The sequence below is a fragment of the Dipodomys ordii genome, unplaced genomic scaffold (genome assembly GCF_000151885.1).
Source record: "Dipodomys ordii isolate 6190 unplaced genomic scaffold, Dord_2.0 Scaffold11, whole genome shotgun sequence".
Taxonomy (NCBI): domain Eukaryota; kingdom Metazoa; phylum Chordata; class Mammalia; order Rodentia; family Heteromyidae; genus Dipodomys; species Dipodomys ordii.
In genome coordinates, this window is record NW_012267227.1 from 15,104,827 (window position 1) to 15,117,501 (window position 12,675).

Below are 12,675 nucleotides of genomic sequence, written 5' to 3' on the forward strand. Positions count from 1 at the left end.
AAAAAAAAAAAAAAAAGAAGTTCGTTTTTAACAACAGGAATGGAACTAGATGAAGATCATTATATTGAAGATCATTATGTTAAGTAAAAGAAGTCAGGCACAGTAAAACAACTTTATCATCCCACTTGCATGGCATCTAAAAAAGTTAATCTCATAGAAATTGAGGGTAGAATGGTTACTAGAAGCTGAGGGAGGGGGTTGATCAATAGGTACTAAATTTTGGTGTGCTATTGCTCCGCAGGGTGCTTACCAATAACAATACATACTATACTTTTCAAAAAGTTAGAGGAAAGGATTCTGAATTATTTCATTAAGAAATGACACTTGAGGGCTGGGAAGGTGGCTCAGTGGTAGAGTGCTTGCCTCGCATGCATGAGGCCCTGGGTTCAATTCCTCAGCACCACATAAGCAGAAAAAGCTGGAAGTGGCACTGTGGCTCCAGTGGTAGAGTGCTAGCCTTGAGCTGAAGAGCTGAGGGACAGTGCCCAGGCCCAGAGTTCAGGCCTCATGACCAGCAAAAAAAAAAAAGAAATGACACTTGAGCTGTACTGGTAGTTCACATCTGTAATCCTAGCTACTCAGGTGACTGAGATCTGAGGACTGTGACTCAAAGCCAGGCTGGGCAGGAAAGTCTGTGACACACTTATCTCCAATAAACCATCAGAAAACAAGAAGTAGATCTGTGGCTTAAAGTGGTAGATTGTTAGCCTTGAGCAAAAGAGCTCAGGGACAGGACCCAGGCCCTGAGTTCAACTGATACACACACAAAAAAAGAAATGATACTTGAAAAGATTAAAAAAAAAAAAAACTTTAACCTGAAGTAAGAATTAAACAATGTACACATGTATTGAAACATTACATGGCATACCTCATTAATATGTATATAAGAGGGGGTCTTCTTATGTAACTTAAGACTATATACAAACACAACCTGTAGACTATGCTGGCCTCAACCTCCTGAAGAGTGAAATACCATACCTTGCTGTTTCTGATACAAAAATCTTACAAGCTGGCCAGCAACTCCCAATCGCCATGCCTCATCAGCCTTCCAAGTACAGGAATACGTATAATTTTTATGATTTTATGTATTATAGGTTTTTTTTTTTTTTTAAAAAGAAGTCCATTTGGGTCCGGTTGTGGGGCCTGAACTCTGGGCCCGGGCGCTGTCCCTCAGCTCTTCAGCTCAAGGCTAGCGCTCTACACTTGAGCCATAGCGCCACTTCCGGCTTTTTTCTTTTTGCTTATGTGGTGCTGGGGAATCGAACCCAGGGCCTCAGGCATGCAAGGCAAGAGCTCTACCACTGAGCCACCTTCCCAGCCCGAACTCAAAGTTTTAAAAACTGTATTTATGCTTTTCTAGAAATCTCAAATCTATTTATGATCTTAAAAAGGCTGCTATATATACAAATCAGTCTTAGCACTTATTTTCCTTCTATCATACAGCAACTTAAAAATAGTCAAGAAGCAATTCTATTTCCTATACCACATAGTTCATTCTGTTTGAGATAAGATTGTGTTGTTTGATAAAACTTGAGATATTATGCTGAAAATGTTTTTTTGTGTGGGCATGAGTACTGGGGCTTAACCTTTTTGCTTGGCTTATTTTGCTCATGGCTGGCACTCTACCACTTGAGCCACACCTGAATTCCAATGTTGAAAACTTTCAAAGAAAAATTATTATTAAAAAAAATTGAAGGAGGGCTGGGAAGGTGGACCGGTGGTAGAATGCTGGCTTTGCATGCATGAGGCCCTGGGTTTGATTCCTCAGCACCATATAAGCAGAAAAAGCTGCAAGTGGTGCCCAGAGTTCAGGCACCACGACCAACCAAAAAAGAAAAAAAGTTGCTGTGGTCCTACAGAAATGTAATGTTGGTGAACAAAGTCATTATGGTGATGACAAACTTACTACAGTCCATAAAAACATCATGGTATTTATATCCAATGAATGACATCAGAGGTAAAACAGAATTGTTTACTTCATCTGTGACAATTTAGATATATAATCAGTGAAAGATGATGGAAGATAAATCTTTCAACCAGCGTACTGCTTCAAATTCCTATTAATCTCAGAGAAAGGATATTTGCTGAGCCCCTGGATACCAAGTATTTTTCATGTTTCACATACTTACCACTCAAAACCCTGCATTATTATTGCCTTGTCTCACTGTAGCTCAGGCTGGCTTAGAACTCTCAATACCCCTGGCCTCCCTGAGTGCTGAGATAACATGTATGCCATCAAGCTCAGCTATTTATTTATTCTGAGCTGTTTATTATTTTTGTTTCATCTTATTCATTTTTTCGGCAGTATAGAGGCTTGAACTCAGGATCTCAAGCTTTTATTCAGCTGGCTGAATAAGGGCTGGTGCTCTATCACCTGAGTCTTGCCTCAGATCATCACTTGGCTGGTTAATGGAGATAGTCTTACAGACTTTTCTGTCTAGGCTTCAAATGGTGATCCTCCAGGTCTCAGCCTCTTGAATAGGTAGGATTACAAGGGTAAGCCATCAGTGCCCAACTAAGCTACTGATTTATGTTCACAAAAAAAAATTAAGTTAAAAAAAAAAAAAAACGGGGGCTGGGAAGGTGGCTCAGTGGTAGAGCGCTTGCCTTGCATGCCTGAGGCCCTGGGTTCGATTCCTCAGCACCACATAAGCAAAAAGAAAAAAGCCGGAAGTGGCACTGTGGCTCAAGTGGTAGAGCGCTAGCCTTGAGCTGAAGAGCTGAGGGACAGTGCCCAGGCCCAGAGTTCAGGCCCCACAACCGGACCCAAAAAAAAAAAAAAAACTAAGCTAGTGATTTGTGAAATGGGGTCTGCTGAGTTGCCTGAGCTAGTGATCCTCAGACTCAGGCATGCTCCACTGGGCCAAGCTTGTTGCCATTTTAAAGCTAAAAAATCAGTTTCAAACTTCTCAAGAGCATAAGTAAGTTGTCCAACGTCAGAAGGCCAAAGAAATAGGACAGTTAAGCTTTCTATCTTCTTATTATCTATGGCTCCTCAAAGTTTAAAAAAAGTATTTTGGTCATTTCTATTTTTTAAAATCAGTCTTATCTCTATTCTATCTTCTCATATCATCCCAGAGTAACTACATCAAAGTAACTGCTTTATAGAATAAACTGTTATAAAGTAATTTTTATAATTTATCTGTAATAGCAGTATCATATTTAAGGTTTTCCTATACTTGATATTTTACCTAGATCATGTACTCTTCAGAATCAAGGAGCATATCTTATTCATCTTTATCAACAGTTGCCATCACAAAATATAAATGTTCAAGCTGTGCGCGGTGGCTCACACCTAAAATCCTAGCTACTCAGGAGGCTGAGATCTGAGGGTCACAGTTCAAAGCCAGCCCAGACAGGAAAGTCCATGAGACTCTTATCTCCAATAAACCACGAGAAAACCATAAGTGGTGCTGTAGCTCAAGCAGTAGAGCGCTCGCCTTGAGCTGAAGAGAACAGAGACAGCGCCCAAGCCCAGAGTTCAAGTCCCATGACCAACAAAAGATAAAAATGAAAAATAAATGTTCACAAGTATTAGTGAATATGAGGCATAACATTATAGATAGGAATCTTTTATTAGATAAATTTAAAATATATGGATTCCCAGTATGCTGCTGCTTTTCTCTTTACATTGTTATTAATGACCTGTACTATACAAGCTTCTTAATTGTTTCTTTTAAATGTTTTGTTTCAGTGTTGTTTTCAAAGTTTCTCCATTATAGTCAAAATTATAGTTAAAAGAAGTAGTCTACTTCTTTACATTAAATCACATTTAATCAATACAAATTTTCTGGGTCTCTCAAACACCTGATATAACAGAAATAGAAAATAAATTAAGATAAAATATCTGCAGTTAGAGGTGTGGTTCAGTTAGTAAGAGTAACAGCCAATGAGCAAAAGCAAGAATCAGATAGTAAGTTTGACCCCTAGGTCTGTACCAGATAGCTATCCTCAGATTTGTTGTTGTTTTTTTGGTTGGTCATGGGGCTTGAACTTGGCCTGGGCACTGCTCCTGAGCCTCTGAGATCAAAACTAGCACTCTACCACTTTGAGCCACAGCTCTACTTCCTCTCAGTTTTTGTTGTTGTTGTTGTTATTGTTGTTTTTGGTTGGTCATGGGGCTTGAACTCTGGGCTTGGGTGCTGTCCCTGGGCTCTTCAGCTCAAGGTGAGAGCGCTACCACTTGAGCCACAGCACCACTTCCGGTTTTCTAGTGGTTTATTGGAGATAAGAGTCTCATGGACTTTCCTGCCCAGGCTGGCTTTGAACCGCCATCCTCAGATCTCAGCCTCCTGAGTAGCTAGGATTACAGCATGAGCCACCGGGGCTCGGCTTCCTCTCAGTTTTATTTCACGTTTAAGAATAGTTCATACAACTTGTGGGTGGGAATGGGAGAGAAAAGCTGGGTGAACGGGTGTCCAAAAAGAAATGTACTCTTCACCTGACTTATGTAACTAACACCTCTGAACATCACCTTTATAAAACAATAAAATATTAAAATTAAAATAGTTTAAAAGTTTCATGCTACATCTCTTATGAATTTCCACCACAGTTCTCAAAGGTAATATATTCTTGTTCTCATTTTTTTCTGTATTTCAATGGCAACTGACTTGGGAATAAACAATTACACCAGGTCTTTGTAACATTCCAGAATTAGGCTGTATAACTAAGGTAACAGGGTAATCTAGTACAGAAGTCCTTTAGGCACTAGGCATGTCATTTATGAAGTAAGTCTAAAGTTATGAGATGCCTGTATCTAGATAGAGAGCTCAGATATAAAAGTCTAAGACTAGTGTACATATTGGCTTTGGGATAAAGTTCTATTTCCAATTTTAATTTTTCTTAACCTCAAAGAAGAAATAATTTTGCATTTAATCTGCCATTTTAAGAGAGAAAAAATCCTGTATTTTTGTAAATGTTCACAAAGATGTATTAAAAACAGAAATTTTCTTCACCTGTAAGGGGTGGGATATCACGGTTAACTGTTTCATCTGCTTCTTCTAAACCATTATTCATTGCTGGCCTCACTTGAACTGCCTGAGTTGAGTACGCTGTTCCATTCGTTGATGTAGTAGTACTGGTAGTGATCTCATCCACTTGTTCCATGTCAAGTTGTTTTACTATCTCTTCAGCTTCCACAGCTTGCCCTGGGGAATCTGATCCTGATGTTCCTGAAATCAAATTCAGTATATTATCAGTCATTTAGAAAAACTAGAGGCAATCATCACTGTAAAACTTATTTACTAGACTAATAATTCATAAGAGCAAAGCTGAGAATTCAACTGTTTAGTGAGGTTTTTTTAAGGCGTTTCAATGAGTAATAAAAACTATTATAGAAGTATTTATAAGTTTTTCCTTAAGCTTTTGACTGTTTAGAATTAATTTATGCAGTATATCTATTTACTTTTGGTTGTATAAGTTGAACTCAGGGCCTCTTACATACTAAGCACCCTTGAGCCATGCCTAAATTTTAATTTTTAGTTATTGAATAGAGCCTCATGTTTATGTTTGGACTGCCCTAGACCACAATCTTCCTATTTACTCTTCCCACATAAGCTGGGTTGACCATCCACAGTCACCCATTGGCTGAGATGAGTATAACTAACTTCTTTTCTGGGCTGGCCTTGAAGCATAAACCTCTAGATCTCTGCTTCCCTAATAAATAGAATTACAGGTGTGAGCCACTGTGCCTGGCTTGTAGTCAAATAACAGCAATTCAGAACTTCTAGTCATAAGCCAAATATCAATTACTAGTAAGCATTATATAATAGGCATTTATATATGTTCATTATCCTCAGCTTGTGATTCTCCCAATCCAAACACTAAGCATTCTAGGCATTGTGGAAAATGCAAATTTTCAAGCAGAAGTAGTTATCTAAGAATAAACTAAATATTCCCTTTTTATTAGAAGACACAGAAGCAAGTACAAGTTGCTCACACCTATCATCCTGGCTACTCAAGAGGTAGAGATTTAAAAAAAAAAAAAAAAAAAAGATCACAGTTCTAGGCCAGCCCAAATAGAAAGTTGACCTTCTGGGCACAGTAGCATGTACCTGTCATCCAAGCTAAATGGGAGGCATGAACAGCAGGATCTCAGGCTACCACATGAGCCACAGTTCCACTTCTTGCTTTTTGCTGCTTAACTGTACATAAGAGTCTCATGGATTTCCCTACGCAGGCTGACTTCAAACAGCAATCCTCAGATCTTTGCTATCTGAGTAGCTAGGATTACAGGTACAAGCCACTGGTGCCTAGCAGGATAGTTATTAGTGTATTTATAATCTAACTCTAATCTAAGTTGAATTAATTACTTTTCTGTATCAAAAATCCCTTTGGAAGCCAGGTGCCAGTGGCTCACGCCTGTAATCCTAGCTACTCAGGAGGCTGAGATCTGAGGATCGTGGTTCAAAGCCATCTCAGGCAGGAAAAGCCATGAAACTCTCTCCAATTAACCACTAGAAAAGCATAAGTGGCGCTGTGGTTCATGCCGTAGAGCACTTGCCTTGAGCTGAAGAGCACAGGGCCAGCACCCAAGCGCAGAGTTCAAGCCCCACAACCAACAAAAAAAGAAAAAAAATATCCCTTTGGAGGAAAAAAATAACCAAATGTTAAAAAAAAAAAAGCCAAAAACCAACAAGTGCTATAATCATCATATGGAGCTGGTGTCTGTGCCTCATATCTATAAATCCTAGCTACTCAGGAGGTAAAGATTAGAGGATTGAGATTTGAAGCCATTAAATCCAGCCGAGGCAGAAAAGTTCAAGAGATTCTTTTTCTAATAATCCAGAAAAAAGCTAGGTAGGAGGCTTGGCTCAAGTGCTGAGTGCCACGCATATACTAGTAAGCCAATCAAGGCATTTACTAGTAAGCCAATCAAGAGCATGAGGCCCCAAGTTTAAGCCCCAGGTACAAGGGAAAAAAAAGTCATATGGCGGGGCTGGGAAGGTGGCTCAGTGGTAGAGCGCTTGCCTTGCATGCCTGAGGCCCTGGGTTCGATTCCTCAGCACCACATAAGCAAAAAGAAAAAAGCAGGAAGTGGCGCTGTGGCTCAAGTGGTAGAAAAAAAATGCCCCCCCCCAAAAAGCCACATGGCTTGAATCAAAGATTTTCAATGAATTCCATTTTAATGACCCATAATATTCAAAATGCTTCATCCCAACACACTAAAAAGGTCCCTCTAGGCCAAAGTCTATCAATTAGTTTTCAGAAAATGGAAGCTGAGTTCACAATAACAGGATTAAACATAACTTAAAATATTTTAGTTATTAAAAAAGTACGTTCAGGGCTGGGAAGGTGGCTCAGTGGTAGAGCACTTGCCTTGCATGCCTGAGGCCCTGGGTTTGATTCCCCAGCACCACATAAGCAAAAGGAAAAAAAGCCAGAAGTGGCGCTGTGGCTCAAGTGGTGAGCTGAAGAGCTGAGGGACAGCGCCCAGGCCCAGAGTTCAGGCCCCACGACCGGACCCAAAATAAATAAATAAATAAATAAATAATAAAAAAGTACTTTCAATATTTTATTAAGATTGTAAATAAATACAAGAAGTAGATGAAATACACCAGTAACATATAAAGGATATATTTTTTAAATCGCTAATTATGGCTGCTGCTACTTACTATATAAAAAAGATTTATATACTTACCATTTTTATTTGCTGGTGAAAAAAAGTTGAAGACAGGAGAAAATATGGTCCCCAACAATGTAGTCCTTGGAGGACTTCCAGAGGAAGGATTATCTTCCAATTTCCCATTTTGTTTTACATGTTGATTTGTCATTTCATAACTACCAGCTTCTAAGAAACAAAAGAAAAAGTCGTTATCTTGAAAACAATGACTTTCAGATACAAGCTAAAGTTAATTTAAAAACAACTTACTTCATTAAGCAGACTAATGCTAATATTCAAGAATGTTTACTAAAAACTTCTGAGGTAAGTCACTTATAAATTTGGGGATCTTAATGTGTCTATAATGCTTTACACATGCTAATATTTACTGAGATTTTCCAAGTAAATTTTACATCTAGAATTATATAGACAGAAACTTCAGATCAACGTGGTACAACAGCATATGAAGATAATTCTTTGTATGGAAAGAAAGAAATTACCAAGACCAAAATATTGGGTTTTGTTCACATTTCTAGAAGTTGCCTACTTCAAAAATCTTCCCACATACCTATCACTAATAAATTACAGCTAAGTGAAATAAAGGCAATAAATCCTACTATGAAGCAGAAAATTGTACACAGTCATGTCAACAGTTACTTAGATGGGTTGAAGACTACCTTAATGGTACAGCACTTGCTAAGCACACACAAATCCCACGGTTAGATCCACAACTCCACCAAAAAACAAAGGTAACATTTCAGGGCTAGTGGTACAGCCCAGGACAAGCTTATAATGTACAACAAGGTACATGTAATATGTACAAACTCAGTATATACAAGGTAATGAGCTCTATTCCAAGCACCATCCCAAACAATAAAAAAAATTGTTCACAGGTATTGCCCTATTTCAGTGTGTTACAAAGAATAACAAGTTTTTGTTTTTCTTTTGCTTTTTTTTTGGCTCCGGTCATGGGGCCTGAACTCTGGGCCTGGGCGCTGTCCCTCAGCTCTTCAGCTCAAGGCTAGCGCTCTACCACTTGAGCCAGTGCCACTTCCGGCTTTTTTCTTCTGCTTATGTGGTGCTGAGGAATAGAATCCAGGGCCTCATGTATGCAAGGCAAGTGCTCTACCACTGAGCCACCTTCCCAGCCCCCAACAAGTTGTTTTTTAAATAGAAAAAAAAAATCATAAATATTTTGGAAATATAAAGTCAAACATTGTTTTTAACTTCCCTTTGATCCTCAACAACTTTTACTTTTACCACATTTCTTAAAATGCTTATTTCTCTCTTTTCTGTTCCTTTTTCTAGACACTAGTCACTTTAGATAACATCATACTGCACAGGGGAGCTAAGGAAGAAGTTATTACTGTTGTGTTTAGAGACCTTTGGTTAAAAAAGAACTCCATGTTCTCTAAAAGTTTTGTTCTTTAAAGCTTTGTCTGCTTGTCTTTAATGTTTTTCCCTTCCATTTTGACTTTGAGATTTACAGCTAAACAATACATTACTGACAGGATTTATCAACATCTAGTACTAGTGGCATTGATGCTTGGTAATTCTTAGCTGTGGGGAGTTGTTCTATGTTGCTCACTGTAGGATGCTTAGTAGCATCCCTGTCACATTCTTGGCTTGATATTTATTCCAACCTCTCCACAGGTTGTGACAACTAAAGAAATCTAGACATAAAACTACTAACCAGTGGGAACATATCACTTGTACTTAAGAACTAATGACCTAAAATAACATGACCCAGAAATAAACTTTTGTACACATTTCAATTAAGTTGGCACAATTACTGCTGCTTTAGGAAGTGAGCCTATTAAGAGATAAAATGTTGCTCCATACCAATTCTTTCTTTTTTGTGCCAATCCTGGGGCTTGATCCCCCTGAACTTTTTTTGTTCAAGGCTAGTACTTAACCACCTGAGCTATAATGCCACTTCCAGCCTTTTCTGAGTAGTTTGTTGGAGATAAGTGTCTCCTGTCCAGGCTGGCTTTGGACTGTGATCCTCAGATTTCAGCCTCCTGAGTAGCTAGGTTTACAGGCATGAGCCACCAGTCTCTAGCATCAATTCTACTTTTGATGCTGGAAATCATAATACAATGTGCAACCCAGAGCTTACAAATGGCTAGGCAAGGGCTCAACCATTGACATATACCTTAAGCCTCAATTTATACACACTTTTATAATGAAACATGTAAGTCTTGTTTGTAAGTCTTTATTTGAATATATTAAAAAATTTCTTTTGGTGCTGGTGCCAAGGCTTAACTCAGGGCCTCAAGCTGTTGGTTGGATTGCTTGCTCACAGCTATACCATGTGAACCACAACTCTAGTCCAAGTATTTTGCTGGTTATTTGGAGATAAGAAGCTCATTCTTTTCTGCCCATACTTGTTTCAAAACACAATCCTCCAGGTTTTAGCCTCCTAAGTAGCTAAGATTGATTATAAGCATGAGCCACCAGCACCCAGCAAAATACACTTTTTAAAAAAGACTAATTTTTATTTTGCTTTTTGTTATTAACACAACATACATTACAAAAGGAAGTAAAAGGTGCTCAAAGTAAAATTTTTGGCTTTTTTTTTCTGTAACCTGAGTGGTGAGAAATCTCTGCTTACACTTTAAAAACACAATATCTAAATATGAACAAACCTCCATTTACTTGACTTTTCCGTCTTACTCGAGATAACTGTTTATTAGGCTTTTCTCCTGCTCTTGGTGTTGATGTGATCAAATTGTTATCTATATCACGTTCAATTCTACTCCGTTTCGAAGGGTTTTCTCTTTCTTCCTTAAAATATAATGAAAAAACATGCACTGAGTACAATCATTCTGACATACAAATTACATTTCTTTTTCTTTCTTCTTTTTTTCCTTTCTTTCTCTTTTCTTTTTTGCTAGTTGTAGGGCTTGAATTCAGTTCCTGGGTGCTATCCCTAAGCCTCTTTGTGCTCAAGGCTAGCACTCTATCACTTGAGTCATAGTGCCACTTCCAGTTGTTTTTGGGTTTTTTTTGCTGGTCGTGGTGCCTGAACTCTGGGGCTGGGCACTGTCCTTCAGCTCTTCAGCTCAAGGCTATTGCTCTACCACTTGAGCCACAGGGCCACATCCAACCTTTTCTGCTTATGTGGTGCTGAGGAATGGAACCCAGGGTCTCATGCACGGCAAGCACTCTACCACTGAGCCACCTTCCCAGACCCAACTTTCAGTGTTTGAGCAGTTAATTGGAGATAATAGTCTCACAGGGACTTTCTGCCTAGGCTGGTTTTGAACTGCGATCCTCAGATCTCAGCCTCCTGAGTAGCTAGGACTATAGGTATGAGCCACCAGTGCCTGGCCAAATTACATTTCTTAAGTGGTAAAATACATTTTTAATATACTTTTTATCTAAATACATTTTAAATATACTTTTCTCTGATTTTTATAATATAGAAAATCAAAATGCATTAATATCAGAGTAGTTTAAAAAACAGAAAAGTATTTAAGTACTCTTTACAAGTATTGATGTACTTACTGCACAAAAATATAATTACAGCATCCCCACAATTCAGACTCTTTCTTCCTAAATTTTCCATACTACTAAAATACTTAATTGGATAATGTACTCTCATTTTTTGGACATTTCTCCCTAATAGAACTGTTCTAAAGAACAGAGACTATTTCTTCCTTGAGTACCCAGTATAAAGAGGAAGCCCTACTGGATGAGTTGGCATTTACATATAATCAAAATATAAGGTCTGCCACTGCCACACCCTACTGCCAGTTTCAATTATTTAGATCCCCAAATTAATACCAAAGAGTCCACCTCTTAATAAAGATCTCTGTTTGCTGCCTTATTTGGATCAGTCCATATGATCCGTTTATACTAGTCTTGCAATATGATTGACTAAAACAACAAACTTCCAAGCTTTAGCTTGATTTGTTTTTCTCCACTAATACAACTATTTTTCTTATTGTAAAAAACTCCATCCATTGCATGAGTCATTTTTTCCATTACTGTAATATTTGTCCTACAATGAATTACTTGTTGACTTAAGAAGACTACTTAAATCATTTAATAAGAATTACATATCCAAATCTGTGTATTTAATTTATACATATCAACATTCTTACTCAACAGGAGTAATTTTTCCTCTTTTTGCTTTGAATAACTAATAATATTAGCTAGAATATTTTTTTAAGTTGACTATTATTAGATTTTTGTTTGTTTGTTTTTTGCCAGTCCTGGGGCTTGTGAACGCAGGGCCTGGGCGCTGTCCCTGAGCTTCTTTTTTGCTCAAGGCTAGTACTCTACCACTTGAGCTTTGCCCAGGCTCTGAAAAAATAAGTAAATAAGCCGTTTAGTATACTAAGCACAGCCTCTCCCTTGAAGAAGGTTATTAGTATGGCTGCTATATCACAAATAGCTGTAACAAACATTACTTATTATTTCTAAAACTCCTGTATTCTGAAAACCCTAAAATAGCAATGCTTATGAAAAAAATAGGCCCAGCAAAACCTATGAAGGACATGTTGAGGGAGACTATTCAATGCTCCTGCAACTTAGTAACCATAGCTCTAACAGCAAACATGACCTCCAAGATAACTTGGATATCCCAGACAACTTTAAAAACTTCAAAGCTGGGGCTGGGAAGGTGGCTCAGTGGTAGAGCGCTTGCCTTGCATATGATTCCTCAGCACCACATAAGAAAAAAAAAAAAAGTGGCACTGTGGCTCAAGTGGTAGAGCTCTAGCCTTGAGCTGAAGAGCTGAGGGACAGTACCCAGGCCCAGAGTTCAGGCCCCCATGACCGGACCCAAAAAAAACAAAACAAAAAAAAAACTGTCTCCAACAATACAAAATAAAGGTACTAGAAACTATCAAGAAGAAACAAAGGGTTTATCTCACTTGAGAAGTGGGAATCCCAATCCCTAAAGGCTACTGTCAAGTTGGGTACAATAGGAAAAGCAAACCTATAAACCTAGGTAGCTCTCTGGCTCATATTAGAGGTTATCATTTAAAAATTAAAAATAATTTAGGCATGGAAGATCATGACTATAATCCAAGAACTCTCAAGGCTAAGGCAGGAGAATCAAGAGT

General features: G+C 38.3%; 1 protein-coding gene across 2 annotated transcripts in view; it reads right to left on the reverse strand.

Moving 5' to 3' along the window:
• Window positions 1–12,675, reverse strand: part of Ctdspl2 (CTD (carboxy-terminal domain, RNA polymerase II, polypeptide A) small phosphatase like 2) — a 63,618-nt gene that overhangs the window by 32,596 nt on the left and 18,347 nt on the right. Inside the window, exons 3-5 of one of the 2 annotated variants that reach the window (XM_013010122.1) lie at window positions 10,249–10,387; window positions 7,640–7,786; window positions 4,956–5,171 (exon numbers count right to left, since the gene is read on the reverse strand). In XM_013010122.1, the coding sequence (XP_012865576.1) occupies window positions 4,956–5,171; window positions 7,640–7,786; window positions 10,249–10,387 (502 nt within the window). Of the gene's footprint in view, window positions 1–4,955; window positions 5,172–7,639; window positions 7,790–10,248; window positions 10,388–12,675 lie in introns of both variants that reach the window. The other variant, XM_013010121.1, reaches the window with a different exon arrangement.